The 19,047-nt window shown below is 38.0% G+C and overlaps 1 protein-coding gene across 7 annotated transcripts in view; it reads left to right on the forward strand.

The window, feature by feature from the left end:
* Lrch (Leucine-rich-repeats and calponin homology domain protein) overlaps positions 1-19,047 on the forward strand; it is a 384,944-nt gene that overhangs the window by 341,368 nt on the left and 24,529 nt on the right. For 2 of the 7 annotated variants that reach the window (XM_053794994.2, XM_053794996.2), the window contains exon 14: positions 6,098-6,671. The exons of 3 other annotated variants lie outside the window; for them this stretch is intronic. In XM_053794994.2, the coding sequence (XP_053650969.2) occupies positions 6,098-6,415 (318 nt within the window). In that variant the 3' untranslated portion in view covers positions 6,416-6,671. Of the gene's footprint in view, positions 1-6,097; positions 6,674-19,047 lie in introns of those variants that run through there. 2 more of the 7 variants (XM_053794993.2, XM_053794992.2) reach the window with 2 other exon arrangements.

Genomic DNA, 19,047 nt, shown 5'->3' on the forward strand with positions numbered 1-19,047 from the left:
CATCTGGAAATTATAAAGCATAGGAAATTGGAAGTACAATGCCTGCACTTTAAAGGAGGGGTTTGGGATATTGACAGTTTGAAGGGACTTCTATACTGTCGTATCTGTGCGCCTCAGCAAAGACAGTGATTATGTAGGAGTGAGGTGAAAGTGTTGAATGTTGGTGAAAGTATTTTCTTTTGGGGGTTTTTCTTTCTTTTTTAGGTCACCCTGGGTCGGTGGGAGATGGCCGACTTGTTGAAAAAAAAAAAAAACATTACAAGGGGTGAAAGATTTTCTTTTTGAAAGGAAAACGTGAACAGTGAAATGATTTAAAAAGTTCTTTTGGGGATGTGTCTCCGGCAGGGTCCCACAAAGACCAGTACTTGTCCCTCTCGTGTTTTTAATTTCTACTGTACAAATGCCTTGCTAGACAGAATACAGGAATTATTAGATATGTTTATGAATGATGCTGATATCCTGAGCAAAGTAATAAAAATTACTACAAATCCCTATAAGAATATAAAGTGAGCCAGTGTAGTGTTAGATAATGGAATTTATTACACATAGTACCATTTAACAGAGGTAAGAGAAAACAATGAAAGTCCATGTGAAGGCTAAACATTGTATGATAAAATATATGAAGCATCAGAGAAAGAAATCTAGGAGTCATAATTATTGAAAGATTGTCACCATAAAATTGTATACCATAAATGAAATTGTAAGCATCTTGTATGCTACGCTGGCAAACTATAATTTTTGTTTTAGAGAGTGCTTTTCTGCATTTAGTTTAGTGGGGCACTTTAGGAGTCAGTGCCTGTTATTTCTGCTGAAACACTGGTTTCATCCTACCTTGCCCCTTTCCCCTTCCTGTTGTTTTTGTTGGGTCATTGCCTCCCTTCTCATTTAAGGGAATCCTGTTTTCTATGGGACAGTCACAGTGGTTTGACCATTTATAACACCTGAATCATGGTAGCCAGGATTTGAAAGTTGGCAATCTTCATGGTTTATTTAGCTAGTTGAAAATTTTTTAATTTTTCAAAATACCATGCTGTATTCTACCCATCGGTTTTGATGAACCACCTGTGGAATCTTACCAACAGCACATAAAATGATTGAGGCAACTGTCATGGGATGGTGAACATTATGTGGTACTGCAGGACCTGTACGAGAGAAACTAGGAATGTCAAAACAGAAAATCTCTCTTGCAGGACCCTATAATTTGAATTTAGTAGAGGGGGGGGGGGGGAAAGGAAGAGAACTCTTTTGACTTGTTCGGTCAAAAAGTCCTGGTCATGCATTCATCCAATATATACTATGAAATGGTATACTGTAGTCAGTGACAGAAACAGGTATGTCAGTCAGTCCAGACTTATGGCACAGCTTACAAAATCATGTAAATGTAAACTAATTAAAGCCTATTCTCTCAGTGTCATACTTCCTCTTGTTTATAGATTGTTTAGCTGATGGCTGACTGACTCTTAGCCAGTTAGGGAAGAGGAATTGAGGTCATTGTGGTTTCCTAACATTATTGTAATATACCAAACATTCAGATAACTATCTCAAAGTTTGATCTGTCCCACCAAGGAATCACAGTTCATGCTGATCTCAGTGGCCCTAGCAAAATGCTAGTCCTGTCAATGTAAAATAAACAGTTTTAGTTTTCCTTTTATTTATTTGTGTTGGTGACCCACAAGTGCATAGTGTATGCTTAATGAAAGAAGATGGCACTACTGGACTGCATCAGTGAACTTCAGAGGCACATGTGCTGCCACAGTCATTTAAAAGACTTAAAGTTAGATTGTTATATGCATACATGCTGAGTTTCCTTATCTGGCTGAGATCTTTATTTAAATTTACATGGAGTAAACTGCATGGGTCATTTACTGCAAGTATCGGTGGAGACTTCGACCTCCTCCAACTAATTTTAAAAGAGACATGTTATCTATTATGCTTGTCTAATGGTTAAAGAGTAGTCTTGCATAGAATAGGGATCAGCGATAGTACTAAGAAAGTCCTTTCTGTTTGTGTGTGTTTTGGATCATTGGTTGGGAGTGAAATTATGTCTTTAAGTAAGCATAACTAATGACCTTATAGGCAGTTTGTGAACTGTATGTAATAAGATTTTATAGTAATCCTGCTTTGGTAACAAGTCCAGTGATGTGACTGATGAATATAATGAATTGTTTGTGTAGAAAACCATAGAATAAAAGATGATTACTTTTCACATGCATTGTAATGCAGCTTTGTAGTTGGTTTAATAATCTGGGGCCCTCCTGTTAGGAGTTTTGTGGCAATGAGGTGGACGGAAAGGTAGTCCTTTAGAGATTTTACTGGGCATAGTGGAGTCTTTATCTTGTAATAAGCAGGGTATATAGTATTGTGATCCCTTATACCCGGGTAGGAATCTAAGCAGAGAACCAAGGACGACTTTTATCTCCTGTTGGAAATTGAAAGTATTGTAATGTTTTCTGTAATTTAAGTAGTGCCTATTCCATTGTGCTAGAAGTTATAGTATGAAGAGAAATGGTTTTATTTTGTATTTTTCCTCAGTTATGTTGTAGTAAAATTGAATTTGGGTGTGTACCTTAAATGGTGCATTATCTAGTTGGAAAATACATGTTCAGACATGTTATGCTGACTGCTTTACCTGTGTTGAACCAGTAATAATGTAATCTTGAATTTGGGAATTATTAAATATCTGATGTTTCTTACTGGTGAGAACTGTGTAAGCACTTTCTAGGCTGACATAGTGTTGATTGGTAAAAATTTCATGGCTTATTACCAGGAGTGCCTTCCCTGAGGTTAGGCCAAATTATGAAAGTAATATGTACTTGTGTGTAGGTGACTGAGGAAAGGGGACAGTTCAGCTTCCAGTGCCTGACTACCCATACTGGCTCAGTGCTTCACAAAAATATAATAATACAGTTGAGCTTGAGATCTACACAGAGCTCTTTATTGAAGCATATAGTAGGAATAACTCTGTTATTGTTAAGATCTGTTCCTGCACTCAGATCAAACTGGAGGCAGGTATGCCTGAGAGTCAAGCTCAGAAACTAAGGTTGGATACTTTTCTAGAGTGCCTTTGGATTTCATAGCATTCCTGGTTGAAGGTGTATTCCTAATAACACTTGCATGCAGCACATAGTAACTGATTCATACTGGACAGCGAGTAATGGGATATTTATCATGAATGGCTTTATTTTTTTTATTAACACATCGGCCATTTCCCACCAAGGTAGGGTGGCCCGAAAAAGAAAAACATCATCATTCACCCCATCACAGTCTTGCCAGAGGTGCATTCACACTACAGTTATAAAACTGCAACATTAACACCTCTCCTTCAGAGTGCAGGCACCGTTCTTCCTATCTCCAGGACTCAAGTCCAGCCTGCCAGTTTCCCTGAATCCTTTCATAAATGTTACCTTGCTTACACTCCAACAGCACGTCAAGTCCTGGAAACCATTTGTCTTCATTTGCTTTTAACACCCACAGGCATACTTGCTGGAAGTTCAAGCCCCTCACACACAAAACCTCCTTTACCCCCCTCCCTCCAGCCTTTCCTAGGCTGGCCCCTACTCTGTCTGCCTTCCACTACAGATTTATACATTCTTCAAGTCATTCTGTTTCATTCCTTCCTCTCTAAATGTCCGAACCACCTTAACACCTCTCCTCAGCCCACTGGATAATACTTTAAGTAACCCCACACCTCCTCCTAATTTCCAAACTATGGATTCTCTTCATTATGTTCACTCCACAGGGAATCCGTGGTTTGGAAATTAGGAGGAGGTGTGGGGGTTATTAAAAGTATTATCCTGAGGGCTTAGGAGGGGTTGTTGAGGTGGTTCGGACATTTAGAGAGGATGGAACGAAATAGAATGACTTGGAGAGCATGTAAATCTATAGTGAAAGGAAGGCAGGGTAGGCATCAGCCTAGGAAAGGTTGGAAGGAAGGGGTAAAAGAGGTTTTGTATGCGAGGGGCTTGGACTTCCAGCAAGCATGAGTGAGTGTGTTAGATAGGAGTGAGTGGAGACAAATGGTTTTTAGGACTTGACATGTTGTTGGAGTGTGAGCAAGGTAACATTTATGAATGGGCTCTGGTATGATAATGGGAGTGTGATTGCCCTAGTTGACATAAAAAAATATGATTCCATTAGTAGATGCATAAAAAGTGGCAGGTATGTTTAAAACTGGTGTTTTAAGGTTAGAACTGATAGGCAGAGGTTCATAAAAACAGTTCATCAGAACCAGTGTCCAGTAATTCTTTTCAGATATATGGATGGGGAAGTGTTAAAAAAAGGCTGTTCACAGAGTATATTACCATAGGCCAGAATTCAGATATGTATATAAGTAAGAAACAAGTAGTTACCATAAAATTATAGCCCAAAGACTACTACTAAGTGACTCCTAAGTGGAAAAAAAGATCCGATAACCACACAATAAGTACTGTAATACATATGTATGTGTGTGCGTGCATGTGTAAACAAGGTATCATGTGGGTTCAAACCCAGGGCCACACGTGATAACCCTACGCCTTTACCCCTGCACTACAATGGTACATTAGTATTGAGACTTATACAGGATGGCCCCACATAGTTCCACCCACCAGTGACAATCACCGGCTCGTGGAACATAATGAACAATGGCTGAATTTGAAGCCAGTAAAAATGTGGAACACCGAAAAGAAGCTACTGTATGTTTGGGGCCCTCCTGTGTTTTTTTAATTAATTCCAGGGTAGGCCCTGAATTGCATAGCATACAATAGTCAGCTACACTTAGGTTTATGGTAGAGGTTACAAGCGATTACATGAATTCTAGTAAAGCAATTTAGCTGTCTGTCATAGTTCACTCAAGATACTTATGTGAATGATTATTAATCATAAGCAAATTGAATCACTTCCAGTCAGGTATAGTATTTTGGAAAAAGATTTAAAATATATTTTGCTTGTAAATATGTATTAGAATTTACACTGGCTATTTATTTCATCCAATTCTCTTTAAAATATTTGTTGAATATGCAATAGTTATAAGTTGACCTCCTCCTCCTTCCTCTGAACACTTTTCCTTCTCATGTACTCAGTAGAAGAAAATTCTGAAGACATTTTGCTGATGATAAATTGTTTTGATCTGTGTGCTTGATATCTGATTAATAATAATGTGAATATCAGTGAAACAAAGTAACATCTCCCAAGAACATACTATGTATTGTATGTTAAAGCTTTTCAAGCATTGATCTGCTATAGCTTCTCCATTGACAATTGTGTACAGTTCCTCCTCTCTCTCTCCTTGCCTTGCTCTTCAGTACTTGTACATAGCCTCCAGAGAGGCATAATAAAGTTAGACATTAAGGTCCTTGCATTTACAGTACACAGTGTTGGGCAGGTGAGGTACACAGCACTCTTGTGTGAGAACCTTGTTAAGTGTTGTCAGCACCAGTGTGGGACTCAGATTGGTCTCTTGTTTTCCTAATTTTCTGCCAGTGAAACCTGAAGAAATCTTTTACAAGTTTTCTTGTGAGGATGAACCTATGCACTGCTGTCAGGAAGTAGGTGTAGTTGAACTATAACTTTTGCACATCTTGGTTTTGTGTGAAAAGCTTTAGATATCCGACGGATTAGTTGTTTCTTAGTTGTTTTCTGCCTTTAATGCTAATGCATGGCCATTAGATATTTGCCTTGGTTTAACATTGCTTCTTATTTTTGTTTCAGCTAATAAAATTGCATCTTTTCTCTGTAATAGGAAAGATTGTCCTTATACTTGATATCTACGCACTGCAGTATGAGTCTAGTAGATTAGTAGCACAACTCATACTGAAAACTTATATCTGGGATAGGTTAGGTTAACATAAAGATTTAATTTAATTTAAAATCTCAATAAAACTCAGATACATTCACTCTTTCATGCATGTGCTCAAGTGGTGGGCTTAAAAAATAAAAGGAAAACAATTTCTGTAGTTAGAGCATGATTTGTGAAGTTTGGGACTAAGTAATCAAGTTAATGTTAGTTTATTCCTCATTGGTGACTGGGGAACTAAGGAAGTTTATGAGGACCCCCCACTTGAGCTTGTGTGGTACAGGTTTCCCTCCGTCTTATTCAGGCGTTGGTGTCTCTTTACAGGCGTGCGTGTGTGCATGCGACGATATCGTAACCCAATTTGACCCTGAGCGTGTGCTAACAACTGTTCGCTCCCTTGTCAACCCCTTTGAGTCCCTGTTATTAACCGAGTCCAATGGCATGGTTCTGGATCCTTCTGACCCTCGTGCCCCTCAAATGGCCACCCTTAAGGAACCCCAGACCTTCCAATGGGACAACAGGACTGCAGTACACTCGCAGCCCTTCCAGGCAGCTGACCAACGTCTCTTGTCCTATGCACTGCTGTGTATTTTCCTGACCACACTTGTGTTACTGTATATGTACCCACCTCCCGATGAATAGACCCACAACCCTTCCTAACATACACAGCTTTTTCACACAGATTGCTAATATTAACAGCAAACAATCATAGGACTAATAGTCCAGTAAAGAGTATGTGCCTTGCTTCATCTCAGCTGCTATTATGCACTTATTTACTTACAATTACTTAGGTTAAAATTGTATATATTGTACATGGAGGGAAGGATGACATTAGCTGCATCGTGACCTACATTTATCTGCAGTGTATTGATAATTTTTTTCTTTTTACACTAGACATTTGGATTATTAATTATTGTTGAAACTATAAATAAATAAATAAATAAACACACACACACACACACACACACACACACACACACACACACACACACACACACACACACACACACACACACACATACATAAACACACACACACACACACACACCACACACACACCACACACACACACACCACACACACACACACCACACACATACACACACACACCACACACAGACACACACACACACACACACACACACACACACACACACACATTCTTTCAACAAACCGGCCGTATCCCACCGAGGATATGTATATATATTATATGTATTTATTTATTTTTATCAAACTGGCCATATCCCACCAAAGCAGGGTGACCCATAAAGAAAAACAAATGTCTTTCTTTTTACATTTAGTAATTTATTAAGGAGAAGGAGTTACTAGCCCCTTACTCCCAAAATATATATATATTGAGTGACATCTAAACTGTTGTATCTGTGTGCCTCTGTAGAGACAGTGATTATGTGTGAATGATGGTGAAAGTGTTTCTTTGTTGGGTCATCGTGCCTCGGAGGGAAACGGCTGATGTGTTAAAAAAAAAAAAAATTTGGTGAGGGCTACAGCCTTCGCAGAATTTTCAAACCCTATTTAAATAATATTCGTATGTATGTGGTTGGGTTCTGGGGAGGATCACCTGGAACATGGCACACTTATTCCCAACTTAATGCTTTCCTCTCCTTGCCCTGGTATGGTCTATTATACGTCAGTGTTTTCAGTTCAGCCTCCTTGGCTCTGTCATCCTTCGTTTCTGGAGCTTGTACACCTTTACACAACTCGCTTGTTGACTGCTTCCAATGTCAGTATCTACCTCTACTCTGTAATGAATTATTTCTCTGCCAGCTTCCCATGTGCCCATTTCTGTTGTGGATTCGGGGTTATGTTTGGAGTCTACTTTCACCCTCCTGTTCTTCTAGACTTTCTTGTAATGACAGTCATTTTCCTCCCCAACTCACAGGACTTGTGCCTTAGACGTGTCTTACAAGGCTTGTTCACTAGTAGACAATGACTTGTCCTTAAAGAATGAATCCTTTGTAGGCTTTCTGTGGGGTTGCTCCTCCGGGGTCACCTGGAAATAACCTCCCTGTGTAGGGATTTCACAAAATGACCTTCTTGCCTGTGACCACTGTCATAGCTTTCTAAAAGATCTCATGCTCTTTTTTTCTGATCAGTCCAATGGGCCCCTTAATCCACAGTGAAACCTTTTGCTGGGTACAGGTCAGGTGTCAAGTGAGAAACAAGAACCCAGCAGTGTATTTATATAGTAATCATGCCTGCCTTCTCTAGAGTTTTTGGTGCTTGGCTGAACACAGGAAAGTTAGGGAGTATACTCAGAAATTTTTACGAGTCCTTGGGCTCCGGCTTCTTTTCTTTGCTGCAGTTACTTGTGGATTATTTCCTGAGCTTACTATGCTTCATGAATAGCTTGATTTGCACTTGCCTCAGGCTTATTCTCCTTTGTGTGCTCTGTGGATCAGTGTCTGTTCCCTTCCTGTTAGCTCTCCTGATGTTTGTTTACTCTTCAAGGATGCTATATCAGTTGGTGCCTTTTCTTCCTATCATCCTGTGGGTAATGTTGACCCAGACATGAAGATTACCTTTTGGAGTCCAGTGGGCATTGTTGGATTTGATGTTTGCCAAGGACTCTCGGGTAGGGGTAACTGCACACTGACTCCCTCAAGGCCTCCCAACTGTGGGCCTTCAACATTCAGCATCCTTCTCACCTCACCTGGAGGTTGACTTCCCAACAGCTGGAAAATCTTACCTGTGAGGTGGCCATATTCTAAGATGAGCATCATCATCCTTTGACATTGCACCAGTATGAGTGTATCTTTCGGCCTTCATGAGCTTTCTGTGTTGCCACAGCATTCCAACCTGCAGTGTTTTCTCAGCATTGGTCAAGTTCCTCTTTCAGTTGTTCCACGCCAGCAAGGCTATCCATATCTTCAGATGTACTCTGGACGCGATCTTTGTCTCCTGGGCTCCATCAAGAATGACTTCATTCGAAACCTGCCCTCTAATTAGGACAGGCATTTTTGCATGCATCATTGGTTATTATTTTTTGGGTGATCCACAACAACTAAATTGTTAGGCTATATTTTAAGTTAAATTAGTCAACGTCACCTAGCTGTGTCGGGCAACAGAGGACATATAATGATTCTTTAGAGTGGTGAACTACCTAAGTAGGAAGTTTGAAGGAAAATCTGCAGACACTTCTTTGGGTTCTGCAAGGTCTTTCATAACTAAAATAGAGATGAGATGATTTTATTGTCATTTTTTTTAATGAAAGTGTGAACTATATTTTAATGTGAATGAAATGTCCAAGATTTGGAACTAACAGTAACTGGTAATTATTAGAATTGATGTGTGGCCCCCATGCAGTCACAGCACAAAACAGCTGATGACCAAACACTGCTCTCTCTCTGATTTACTAGGTTTATCAGTGTTCCTAGGTTTAGTTCTTTTGGTTTATAAGTGTCATGATTACATCATTGTTATTAAATGTATTCTATGTTTCATATCTTTCAAATGCATTTAATGGTTATCACTGTCATAACTCTTGTGAACAATGATAACAAAACTTAGAAACATCAGATAACCTAAGCTAACATAATGTTTTGTAAAGATATATATTGGCAGTTTGGAGGGATATGTTGTGTATCTTTATGTGTGTATTTTTCTAGAATGTTGTATTCTGAGCACTTCTGCAAAAACAGTGATAATGTGCGAGTGTGGTGAAAGTGTTGAATGATGATGAAAGTATTTTCTTTTTGGGGATTTTCTTTCTTTTTTTTGGGTCACCCTGCCTCGGTGGGAGACGGCCGACTTGTTGAAAAAAAAAAAAAAAAAATTTTTGACTAGGTTATAAGATCATGAGTAAAAAGTTTCATCACTACGACTTGACTTAAGAAATCGTAATGACACGATTGCAAATAAACCATACCCCCGGCCGGGATTGAACCCGCGGTCATAGAGTCTCAAAACTCCAGCCCGTCGCGCTAGCTGGAGATTCGTCTGTAAAAACTTGCATTTGTGGTCACAGAGGTGCCTGTGCTAACTTTCCTATGGTGTAGAAATATACCTAGTTGGATGAATCTTATTGTGGCTGGCTGGTCTAGTGGCTAGCGCGACGGGCTGGAGTTTTGAGACTCTATGACCGCGGGTTCAATCCCGGCCGGGGGTATGGTTTATTTGCAATCGTGTCATTACGATTTCTTAAGTCATGTTGACGGCAGTGAAGGGACTTGAGCTAGAGTTCGCCACGGCCACGCTAGCTGGAGATTCGTCTGTAAAAACTTGCATTTGTGGTCACAGAGGTGCCTGTGCTAACTTTCCTATGGTGTAGAAATATACCTAGTTGGATGAATCTTATTGTGGCTGGCTGGTCTAGTGGCTAGCGCGACGGGCTGGAGTTTTGAGACTCTATGACCGCGGGTTCAATCCCGGCCGGGGGTATGGTTTAAAAGTTTCATCTGTTGTGTAAATTTCTTAGTGTTTTCTGTACCTAATTATGACCGTACTATAAGGTTATAATGAACTATGTTGATAATAAAAGGTGTTTTACTTATATATACAGTAGTGTCAGTTTTCTTGCTAATGAAAGGATCAACCTTCCTCCTTCAGTAGTGCCTTGTATGTCATAGCAGTGCTGTTGATGCATCACCTGGTATAAATGTTAGGTGTACCTTGCCTTTGTGGGTGGATAGAGGATGTTTCTCAAGGCCATGGTGATATCTGGGTTCTGTTGTTGATGGGTTATCCACTTTCTTGTGGAATGGGTCTCTGGGCTATAATTACACATGTTCTTGCCTGCTGTTGATTGGTCTGGTGTTTGTATATACTGTGCTTGCAATCTCAGGGTCTTCTGATCTTGCAGAATGCCATTACTGTATTCTGGTGTAGCTTTCCTTAGGGTCATTTACAGGAATTCACTTATGCATTGACTCCTGCATAATTATTGGATAATTAATTAAATTGTCCCTACTTGTATGCAGGCTTCTATCAGATGGATTAATCCCCCTTGCTGCTACCTTCATTTCTGGGTTTTGATGGTAGGATTTTAAGTAGGCCTTCCAGGGCCCAACCTCAGAAAACATCATTTTGATCCTTAAGAAAAATTCATTTCTGTGTTAGGACCCAGAGGGCTCTCACTGTTACCAGGCTACCAATTAGAACAAGGCAGGCACAAGCTCCAATTGGGCAACAAAGGGCAAGTACAGGCTAGGGAAGCTGGATTGAGCACAGTACTGGGTAAAGACCATATCAGGACAAAGATAGGTGGTATTGGGTAAGAAATAGGTGTAGCATATTCCAGGTGGGCCTCTCAGGCCCCAGTGTAGAAATGCAGTTTTTCTAGGGTCAAAACACAGTTTTATAACTATACTGTACTCTATACCTGGAGTCTAACTGGAGGGTTTTCTGGGGATCAATGCCCCCAATGGCCTGGTCTGTGACCAGGCCTCCTGGTGGATCAGGGCCTGATCCACCATGTTGATTTGCTTGCCCTAATAGGGTGCTTACTTTAATTCTCAAAGTGCAAACTTTACAATAGATTTTGGGTTGTTTTCTCAAATTTCTGCCATTGAAGGGTCAAGTAAACATTGAAAATCTCTGAAGTTCCCATACTTAAGAAGTCTGGATTTATTTATACCTGTATACATTTTGTTACTACTGCATTACACACAAGTTATTTTCCACCAAGGTAGTTTGACCCAAAGAAGCATACACGGTTACAATCTCTCATTCCTCAGTTGTCTTTCCAGAGGGGCATGGATATCACAGTTCCAGTAATCACACATGATGCAGCATCCCTTTCAAAGTGAAGGCAGTGTATACTAAACCTATAGAACTCATGTCTGGCTTTTAGATTGTCTTGCACTGAGCAGTTAGGTTTTAATGAAGTGGCAGGTGAACTTAATCTCTTTTAGGGATGGGATGACACTAAAATTTTTACAATACCAATACTTAATTTTAGGCTGATACCATTACCGTTAAAATTAGCCAGTGCTCACTGATACCAGTATTGATATCTATACCATCAGTATTGACCAATACTGTACTCGCTTTTAGGCTTATACGATACCATCAAAATCAGCTGATAGTGGGGATACCGATATTGATACTTTAGCACATCTTAAGTCTCTTCAGTGCTTTAGTCTTCTCATTATTCTTACTTTGTTTTTAAAAAATAAGGTAGATCAAAGAAAGGGCAGCTCTTTTTTTTTTTCCTGGACTGCAGCTTACCTAATCACCTAGTTGAAGTTGTCTTCCTAGAAGTATATACTCTCCTTGGGGGGCTATACACTGATCCCAGTGCCTCTGCCAATTCTTGAAACATTTCTTGAACTCTTCTCTCTTAACATTGTGTGTGTATATAATATATACATTTTTTTTTTTTTTCAACAAGTCGGCCGTCTCCCACCGAGCAAGCGATACAATTTGCAAACCAACCATGGGGGGAGTTGAATGATAGCTTGAGGCCTTTCATGTTGCAGTCAACACACCAAGAGCTTGCATTGTTGCAGAAATGAGGAGGTCCCAGCAGATTTGTTCTGAGGAATGTTCTTGTTAAGAATGAGGTAGTGAGACTTAGTGCCCTAGGCATAACAGTGCCAAGTGCCAGTAGGATTGAGTATTATAGGAATAGAAGATAGCCCACAAGCACTGGTAATGGAGTGATTACTTAGCAAACTTAATATTAGTGACATGACAGTTATCAAAAATTCAGTCAGACTTCGGGATGATATAAGACTACATTCTGAATATGGATGTATCTGGCGTTTGTCTTAGGAATTTTCTGTAAAATTAAGAAAATGGGTCTGTGGCAGACTCAAAACTAAAGGGAGATATCTATAGTTTATCCAAGGGCAGACAACCATAGTTTATCTATCCTACTAGACTCTTTGGGCAGACGCTGGTCTAACTGAAGATGGCAGGAAAACAGGCCCTTCCTTGGAGTGGAACCATGACTTAAGACAATGCAGAGCATTCGTATATGAATCTGGCTTTAGGTTATGCACAGTAACCTCAATTATAGAGGAATCAAGCTTGAATAATTTGCAGCTACCATTATATAATGAATGTTTATCATGTTTTATAATTGCTAGTTCTAAAATATTTCTTTCCATGGAACTAGGACTTAGGCTTCCAACCACTTAGTAGACTTGTGTGTTGCAGACTCGTGTGTGGTTTAATATTGCATTTGATTCTTGAACTGTTCTGATTGAATATTGATGTGTTATTCTAACATTTAGAGGTTTGCCAGTCTGTCTCACATAAGATAAGTTGCAGCCATGGCACCCAATCCTGTAAACACCACCAACAGTGTTGCAGGAAATTCTTGATCAACATACTCTTAACAGTCTGTGAATTCTTAAAAAATAACTTGTATATAGAATCTCTTTAGGGCATTTGGCAGGACTGATAATTCTCATTGTGTGGCAGGACAAGCACGTTCTTAGCCTGAGGAGTTATTTTAGGCTCAGTCCTATGATAAATTTTCCTAGCCGCCAGCAAAGCAGTTTCACCAAACTCCTTAGGGTAACATAGTTTTGTAGCAATATATATATGTATAGCAATGTATATATGTAATGTATATTTCTTTCTTTCAACACACCAGCCGTATCCCACCAAGGCAGGGTGGCCCAAAAAGAAAAACAAAAGTTTCTCTTTTAAATTTAGTAATTTATACGGGAGAAGGGGTTACTAGCCCCTTGCTCCCGGCATTTTAGTCGCCTCTTACAACACGCATGGCTTACGGAGGAAGAATTCTGTTCCACTTCCTCATGGAGATAAGAGGAAATAAACAAAAACTAGAACTAGAAAGAAAATAGAATACCCAGAGGGGTGTGTATATATATGCTTGTACATGTATGTGTAGTGTGACCTAAGTGCAAGTAGAAGTAGCAAGACATACCTGAAATCTTGCATATTTATGAGACAGACAAAAGACACCAGCAATCCTACCATCATGTAAAACAATTACAGGTTTTCGTTGTACACTCACTTGGCAGGACGGTAGTACCTCCCTGGGCGGTTGCTGTTTACCAACCTACTACCTAGGTTGTAATAATATATATATATATATATATATATATATATATATATATATATATATATATATATATATATATATATATATATATATATATATATATATATATATATATACATATATATATATATATATATATACATACATATATATATATATATATATATTATATATATATATATATATATATATATATATATTATATATATATATATATATATATATATATATATATATATATATATATATATATATATATATATATATATATATATATATATACATATATATATATATATATATATATATATATATATATATATACATATATATATATATATATATATATATATATATATATATATATATATATATATTATATATATATATATATACATATATATATATATATATAAATATATATAAATATATATGTATGTATATATATATATATATATATGTATATATATATATGTATATATATATATACATATATATATACATATATATATATACATATATATATATATATATATACATATATATATATATATATATATATACATATATATATACATATATATACACATATATATATACATATATATATATATACATATATATACACATATATATACACATATATATATATATATACATATATATATATATATACATATATATATATATATATATATATATATATATATATATATATACCTGCAAAAACAGTGATAATGTGTGAGTGTGGTGAAAGTGTTGAATGATGAAAGTATTTTCTTTTTGGGGATTTTCTTTCTTTTTTGGGTCACCCTGCCTCGGTGGGAGACGGCCGACTTGTTGAAAAAAATATATACAGTGGACCCCCGGTTAACGAACTTTTTTCATTCCAGTAGTATGTTCAGGTGCCAGTACTGACCGAATTTTTTCCCATAAGGAATATTGTGAAGTAGATTAGTCCATTTCAGACCCCCAAACATACACGTACAAACGCACTTACATAAATACACTTACATAATTGGTCGCATTTGGAGGTGATCGTTAAGCGGGGGTCCACTGTATATATATATATATTTTTTTTTTTTTTTCAACAAGTCGGCCGTCTCCCACCGAGGCAGGGTGACCCAAAAAAAAGAAAGAAAATCCCCAAAAAGAAAATACTTTCATCATCATTCAACACTTTCACCACACTCACACATTATCACTGCTTTTGCAGAGGTGCTCAGAATACAACAGTTTAGAAGCATATATGTATAGAGATACACAACATATCCCTCCAAACTGCCAATATCCCAAACCCCTCCTTTAAAGTGCAGGCATTGTACTTCCCATTTCCAGGACTCAAGTCCGACTATATGAAAATAACCGGTTTCCCTGAATCCCTTCACTAAATATTACCCTGCTCACACTCCAACAGATCGTCAGGTCCCAAGTATCATTCGTCTCCATTCACTCCTATCTAACACGCTCACGCACGCTTGCTGGAAGTCCAAGCCCCTCACCCACAAAACCTCCTTTACCCCCTCTTTCCAACCCTTTCGAGGACGACCCCTACCCCTCTTTCCTTCCCCTATAGATTTATATGCTTTCCATGTCATTCTACTTTGATCCATTCTCTCTAAATGACCAAACCACCTCAACAACCCGTCTTCTGCCCTCTGACTAATGCTTTTATTAACTCCACACCTTCTCCTAATTTCCACACTCCGAATTTTCTGCATAATATTTACACCACACATTGCCCTTAGACAGGACATCTCCACTGCCTCCAACCGTCTCCTCGCTGCTGCATTTACCACCCAAGCTTCACATCCATATAAGAGTGTTGGTACTACTATACTTTCATACATTCCCTTCTTTGCCTCCATAGATAACGTTTTTTGACTCCACATATACCTCAACGCACCACTCACCTTTTTTCCCTCATCAATTCTATGATTAACCTCATCCTTCATAAATCCATCCGCCGACACTTCAACTCCCAAGTATCTGAAAACATTCACTTCTTCCATACTCCTCCTCCCCAATTTGATATCCAATTTTTCTTTATCTAAATCATTTGATACCCTCATCACCTTACTCTTTTCTGTGTTCACTTTCAACTTTCTACCTTTACACACATTCTCAAACTCATCCACTAACCTTTGTAATTTTTCTTTAGAATCTCCCATAAGCACAGTATCATCAGCAAAAAGTAACTGTGTCAATTCCCATTTTGAATTTGTTTCCCCATAATTTAATCCCACCCCTCTCCCGAACACCCTAGCATTTACTTCTTTTACAACCCCATCTATAAATATGTTAACCCTTTGAGGGTTTTCGTCGTACTAGTACGTCTTACGCGTAGGGGTTTTTGACGTACTAGTACGCATAAATTTGAGCGGCCTCAAATCTAGTGGGAGAAAGCTGGTAGGCCTTCATATGAAAGAATGGGTCTATGTGGTCAGTGTGCACAGTCTAAAAAAAATCCTGCAGCACACAGTGCATAATGAGAAAAAAAAAACTTTGACCATTTTTTTGGAATAAATCAGCGACTTTGCAGTGTATTTTCGTATGGTATTTATTGTTGTATTCTAGTTTTCTTGGTCTCATTTTATAGAATGGAAGATATATTACAGAAATTGAGATGATTTTGGCTGGTTTTACAATGAAAGGTGCCTTGAAATTGAGCTCAAAGTAGCAGAAATGTTCGATTTTTACCAAACTTCAAAAGTAAACAAATCGTGCCAAGCGTGCAATACATGTCAACTGGTGAGTCTAATATTCTTTCACAAGTGTACCAATAATATTTATACCATTTTTTACACTAATGCAGTAGTCTGCATAACAGTAAATCTTATATTTTTTGTGAGAATAAAAATTCAAAATGGAAAGCAAAAGAATATAAGAGGGACCTTGAGACGTGACTAATGACTAGAGGAAATGTCATTTTAGTGTCAGGAATGTCTTTCTTGTTTATTCTGGACCCTATTCGGAAATTGGCATCTTTTGAAATTTGTGTGAAATTGGCAAAATTGCTAAATTCTGACCACTGTACTGGATAGTTGAATTTCATAAATGGGTGGTTTCTTGCATCCATTCGATAGAAAAAATGGAGTTCTAGCGAAATATTCATGTTTTTTGTCGACTAGTACAGCGAAATTGGCCGAAAATGGGGCTCAAAGTGGGCAAAATTGCCAATGCGTAAACATCGCCGAGACCGCTAACTTTGCAATAGCATAATTCCGTAAGTTTTCTATCAAATTTCAAACTTTTGGTGTCTTTATGATCGGGAAAAGATTCTCTATCTTTTCATAAGAGAAAATAATTTTTTTTTTTTTAAATTTGGCCGACCCTGAGAACGAGTTTCGGAGAGGGCCTGTCGACCCTCAAAGGGTTAAACAACCATGGTGACATTACACATCCCTGTCTAAGACCTACTTTTACCGGGAAGTATTCTCCCTCTCTTCTACACACCCTAACCTGAGCCTCACTATCCTCATAAAAGCTCTTTACAGCATTTAGTAACTTACCACCTATTCCATAAACTTGCAACATCTGCCACATTGCTCCTCTATCCACTCTATCATATGCCTTTTCTAAATCCATAAATGCAATAAAAACTTCTCTACCTTTATCTAAATACTGTTCACATATATGCTTCAATGTAAACACTTGATCTACACATCCCCTACCCACTCTGAAGCCTCCTTGCTCATCCGCAATTCTACATTCTGTCTTACCTCTAATTCTTTCAATTATAACCCTACCGTATACTTTTCCTGGTATACTCAGTAAACTTATTCGTCTATAATTTTTACAATCTCTTTTGTCCCCTTTCCCTTTATATAAAGGGACTATACATGCTCTCCGCCAATCCCTAGGTACCTTCCCCTCTTTCATACATTTATTAAACAAAAGTACCAACCACTCCAACACTATATCCCCCCCAGCTTTTAACATTTCTGTCATGATCCCATCAGTTCCAGCTGCTTTACCCCCTTTCATTCTACATAATGCCTCACGTACCTCCCCCACACTTACATTCGTGCTCTTCTTCACTCCTAAAAGATGGTATACCTCCCTGACCAGTTTATGATATTACTACCTCTCTTTCTTCCTTAACCCTTTCAGGGTCCGTCCCGTAGATCTACGGCTTTACATTCAGGGTCCAAACCGTAGATCTACGTCATGAGCTCAGCTCACTCTGATAAACTGTGAGTGGTACATTTGGGCCTAGATATGAGAGAATACATCTATGTGGTATGTGCGCACCACATAAACAGATCCTGCAGTACACTGTGTATAATGAGAGAAAAAAAATTGAAATCATGATTTTTCGATTAAAACAGCGACTTTGCAGTGTTTTTTGTATGTTTTTTATAGTTGTATTTGCGATTTCTTGGTCTCATTTGATAGAATGGAAGACATATTACAGAAATAGAGATGATTTTGATTGGTTTTAGCACTGGAAATGGCTTGAAACTGAGCTCAAAGTATCAGAAATGTTAAATTTTTGCTGATATTCAAGAGTAAACAAACGACTTTGCACGTCTAATACACGCCAGCTGGTGGGTCTAATATGCATTCACAAATATGGTGATGATATTTATACAATTATTACAGTATTGCATAACAGTAAATCTTCTATTTTTTGGTGTGAATAAAAATTCATTATGTGAATAAAAAATCAAAATGGAATTTATTTGTAAAGCCTCAAAATGTAACTGATGAACAGAGGAAATGTTAGTTTAGTTCCAGGAATACCTACATTGTTTATTCTGGACCCTATTTTGAAATTGGAATATTTTGAACTTTGTGTTAAATTGGTCAAATTAACAATTTCCGATCACTTTAATTTGTAGTTGAAACAGTTGACTTGGCGATTTCTTGTGCTCAATTGATAGAATAGAAGTAATACTAGTGAAATACCTAAGAATTTGGTTGACTGGAATAATGTAATTGGCCTAAAATGGGAGCCAAAGCCGGCAAAATCGCTGATTCGTAAATATCGCTGACACGTCAAAATTCGCAAGAGCATAATTTCGTCACTTTTCCATCAAATTTCGTACTTTTTGTTTTATTACCTTCACAAAAAGATTCTCTACCATTTCATAAGAAAAAATAACAAATTTTTTTTTTGAAAATTCTTGGACACTGGGGCACCACTTCAGATTTGGGCCTTGGACCCTGAAGGGGTTAACATATAAAAGTTCCTCAAAATATTCTCGCCATCTACCTAATACCTCCATCTCCCCATCTACTAACTCCCCTACTCTGTTTTTCACTGACAAATCCA

The sequence above is a fragment of the Cherax quadricarinatus genome, chromosome 72 (genome assembly GCF_038502225.1).
Source record: "Cherax quadricarinatus isolate ZL_2023a chromosome 72, ASM3850222v1, whole genome shotgun sequence".
NCBI classification, from domain to species: Eukaryota; Metazoa; Arthropoda; class Malacostraca; order Decapoda; family Parastacidae; genus Cherax; species Cherax quadricarinatus.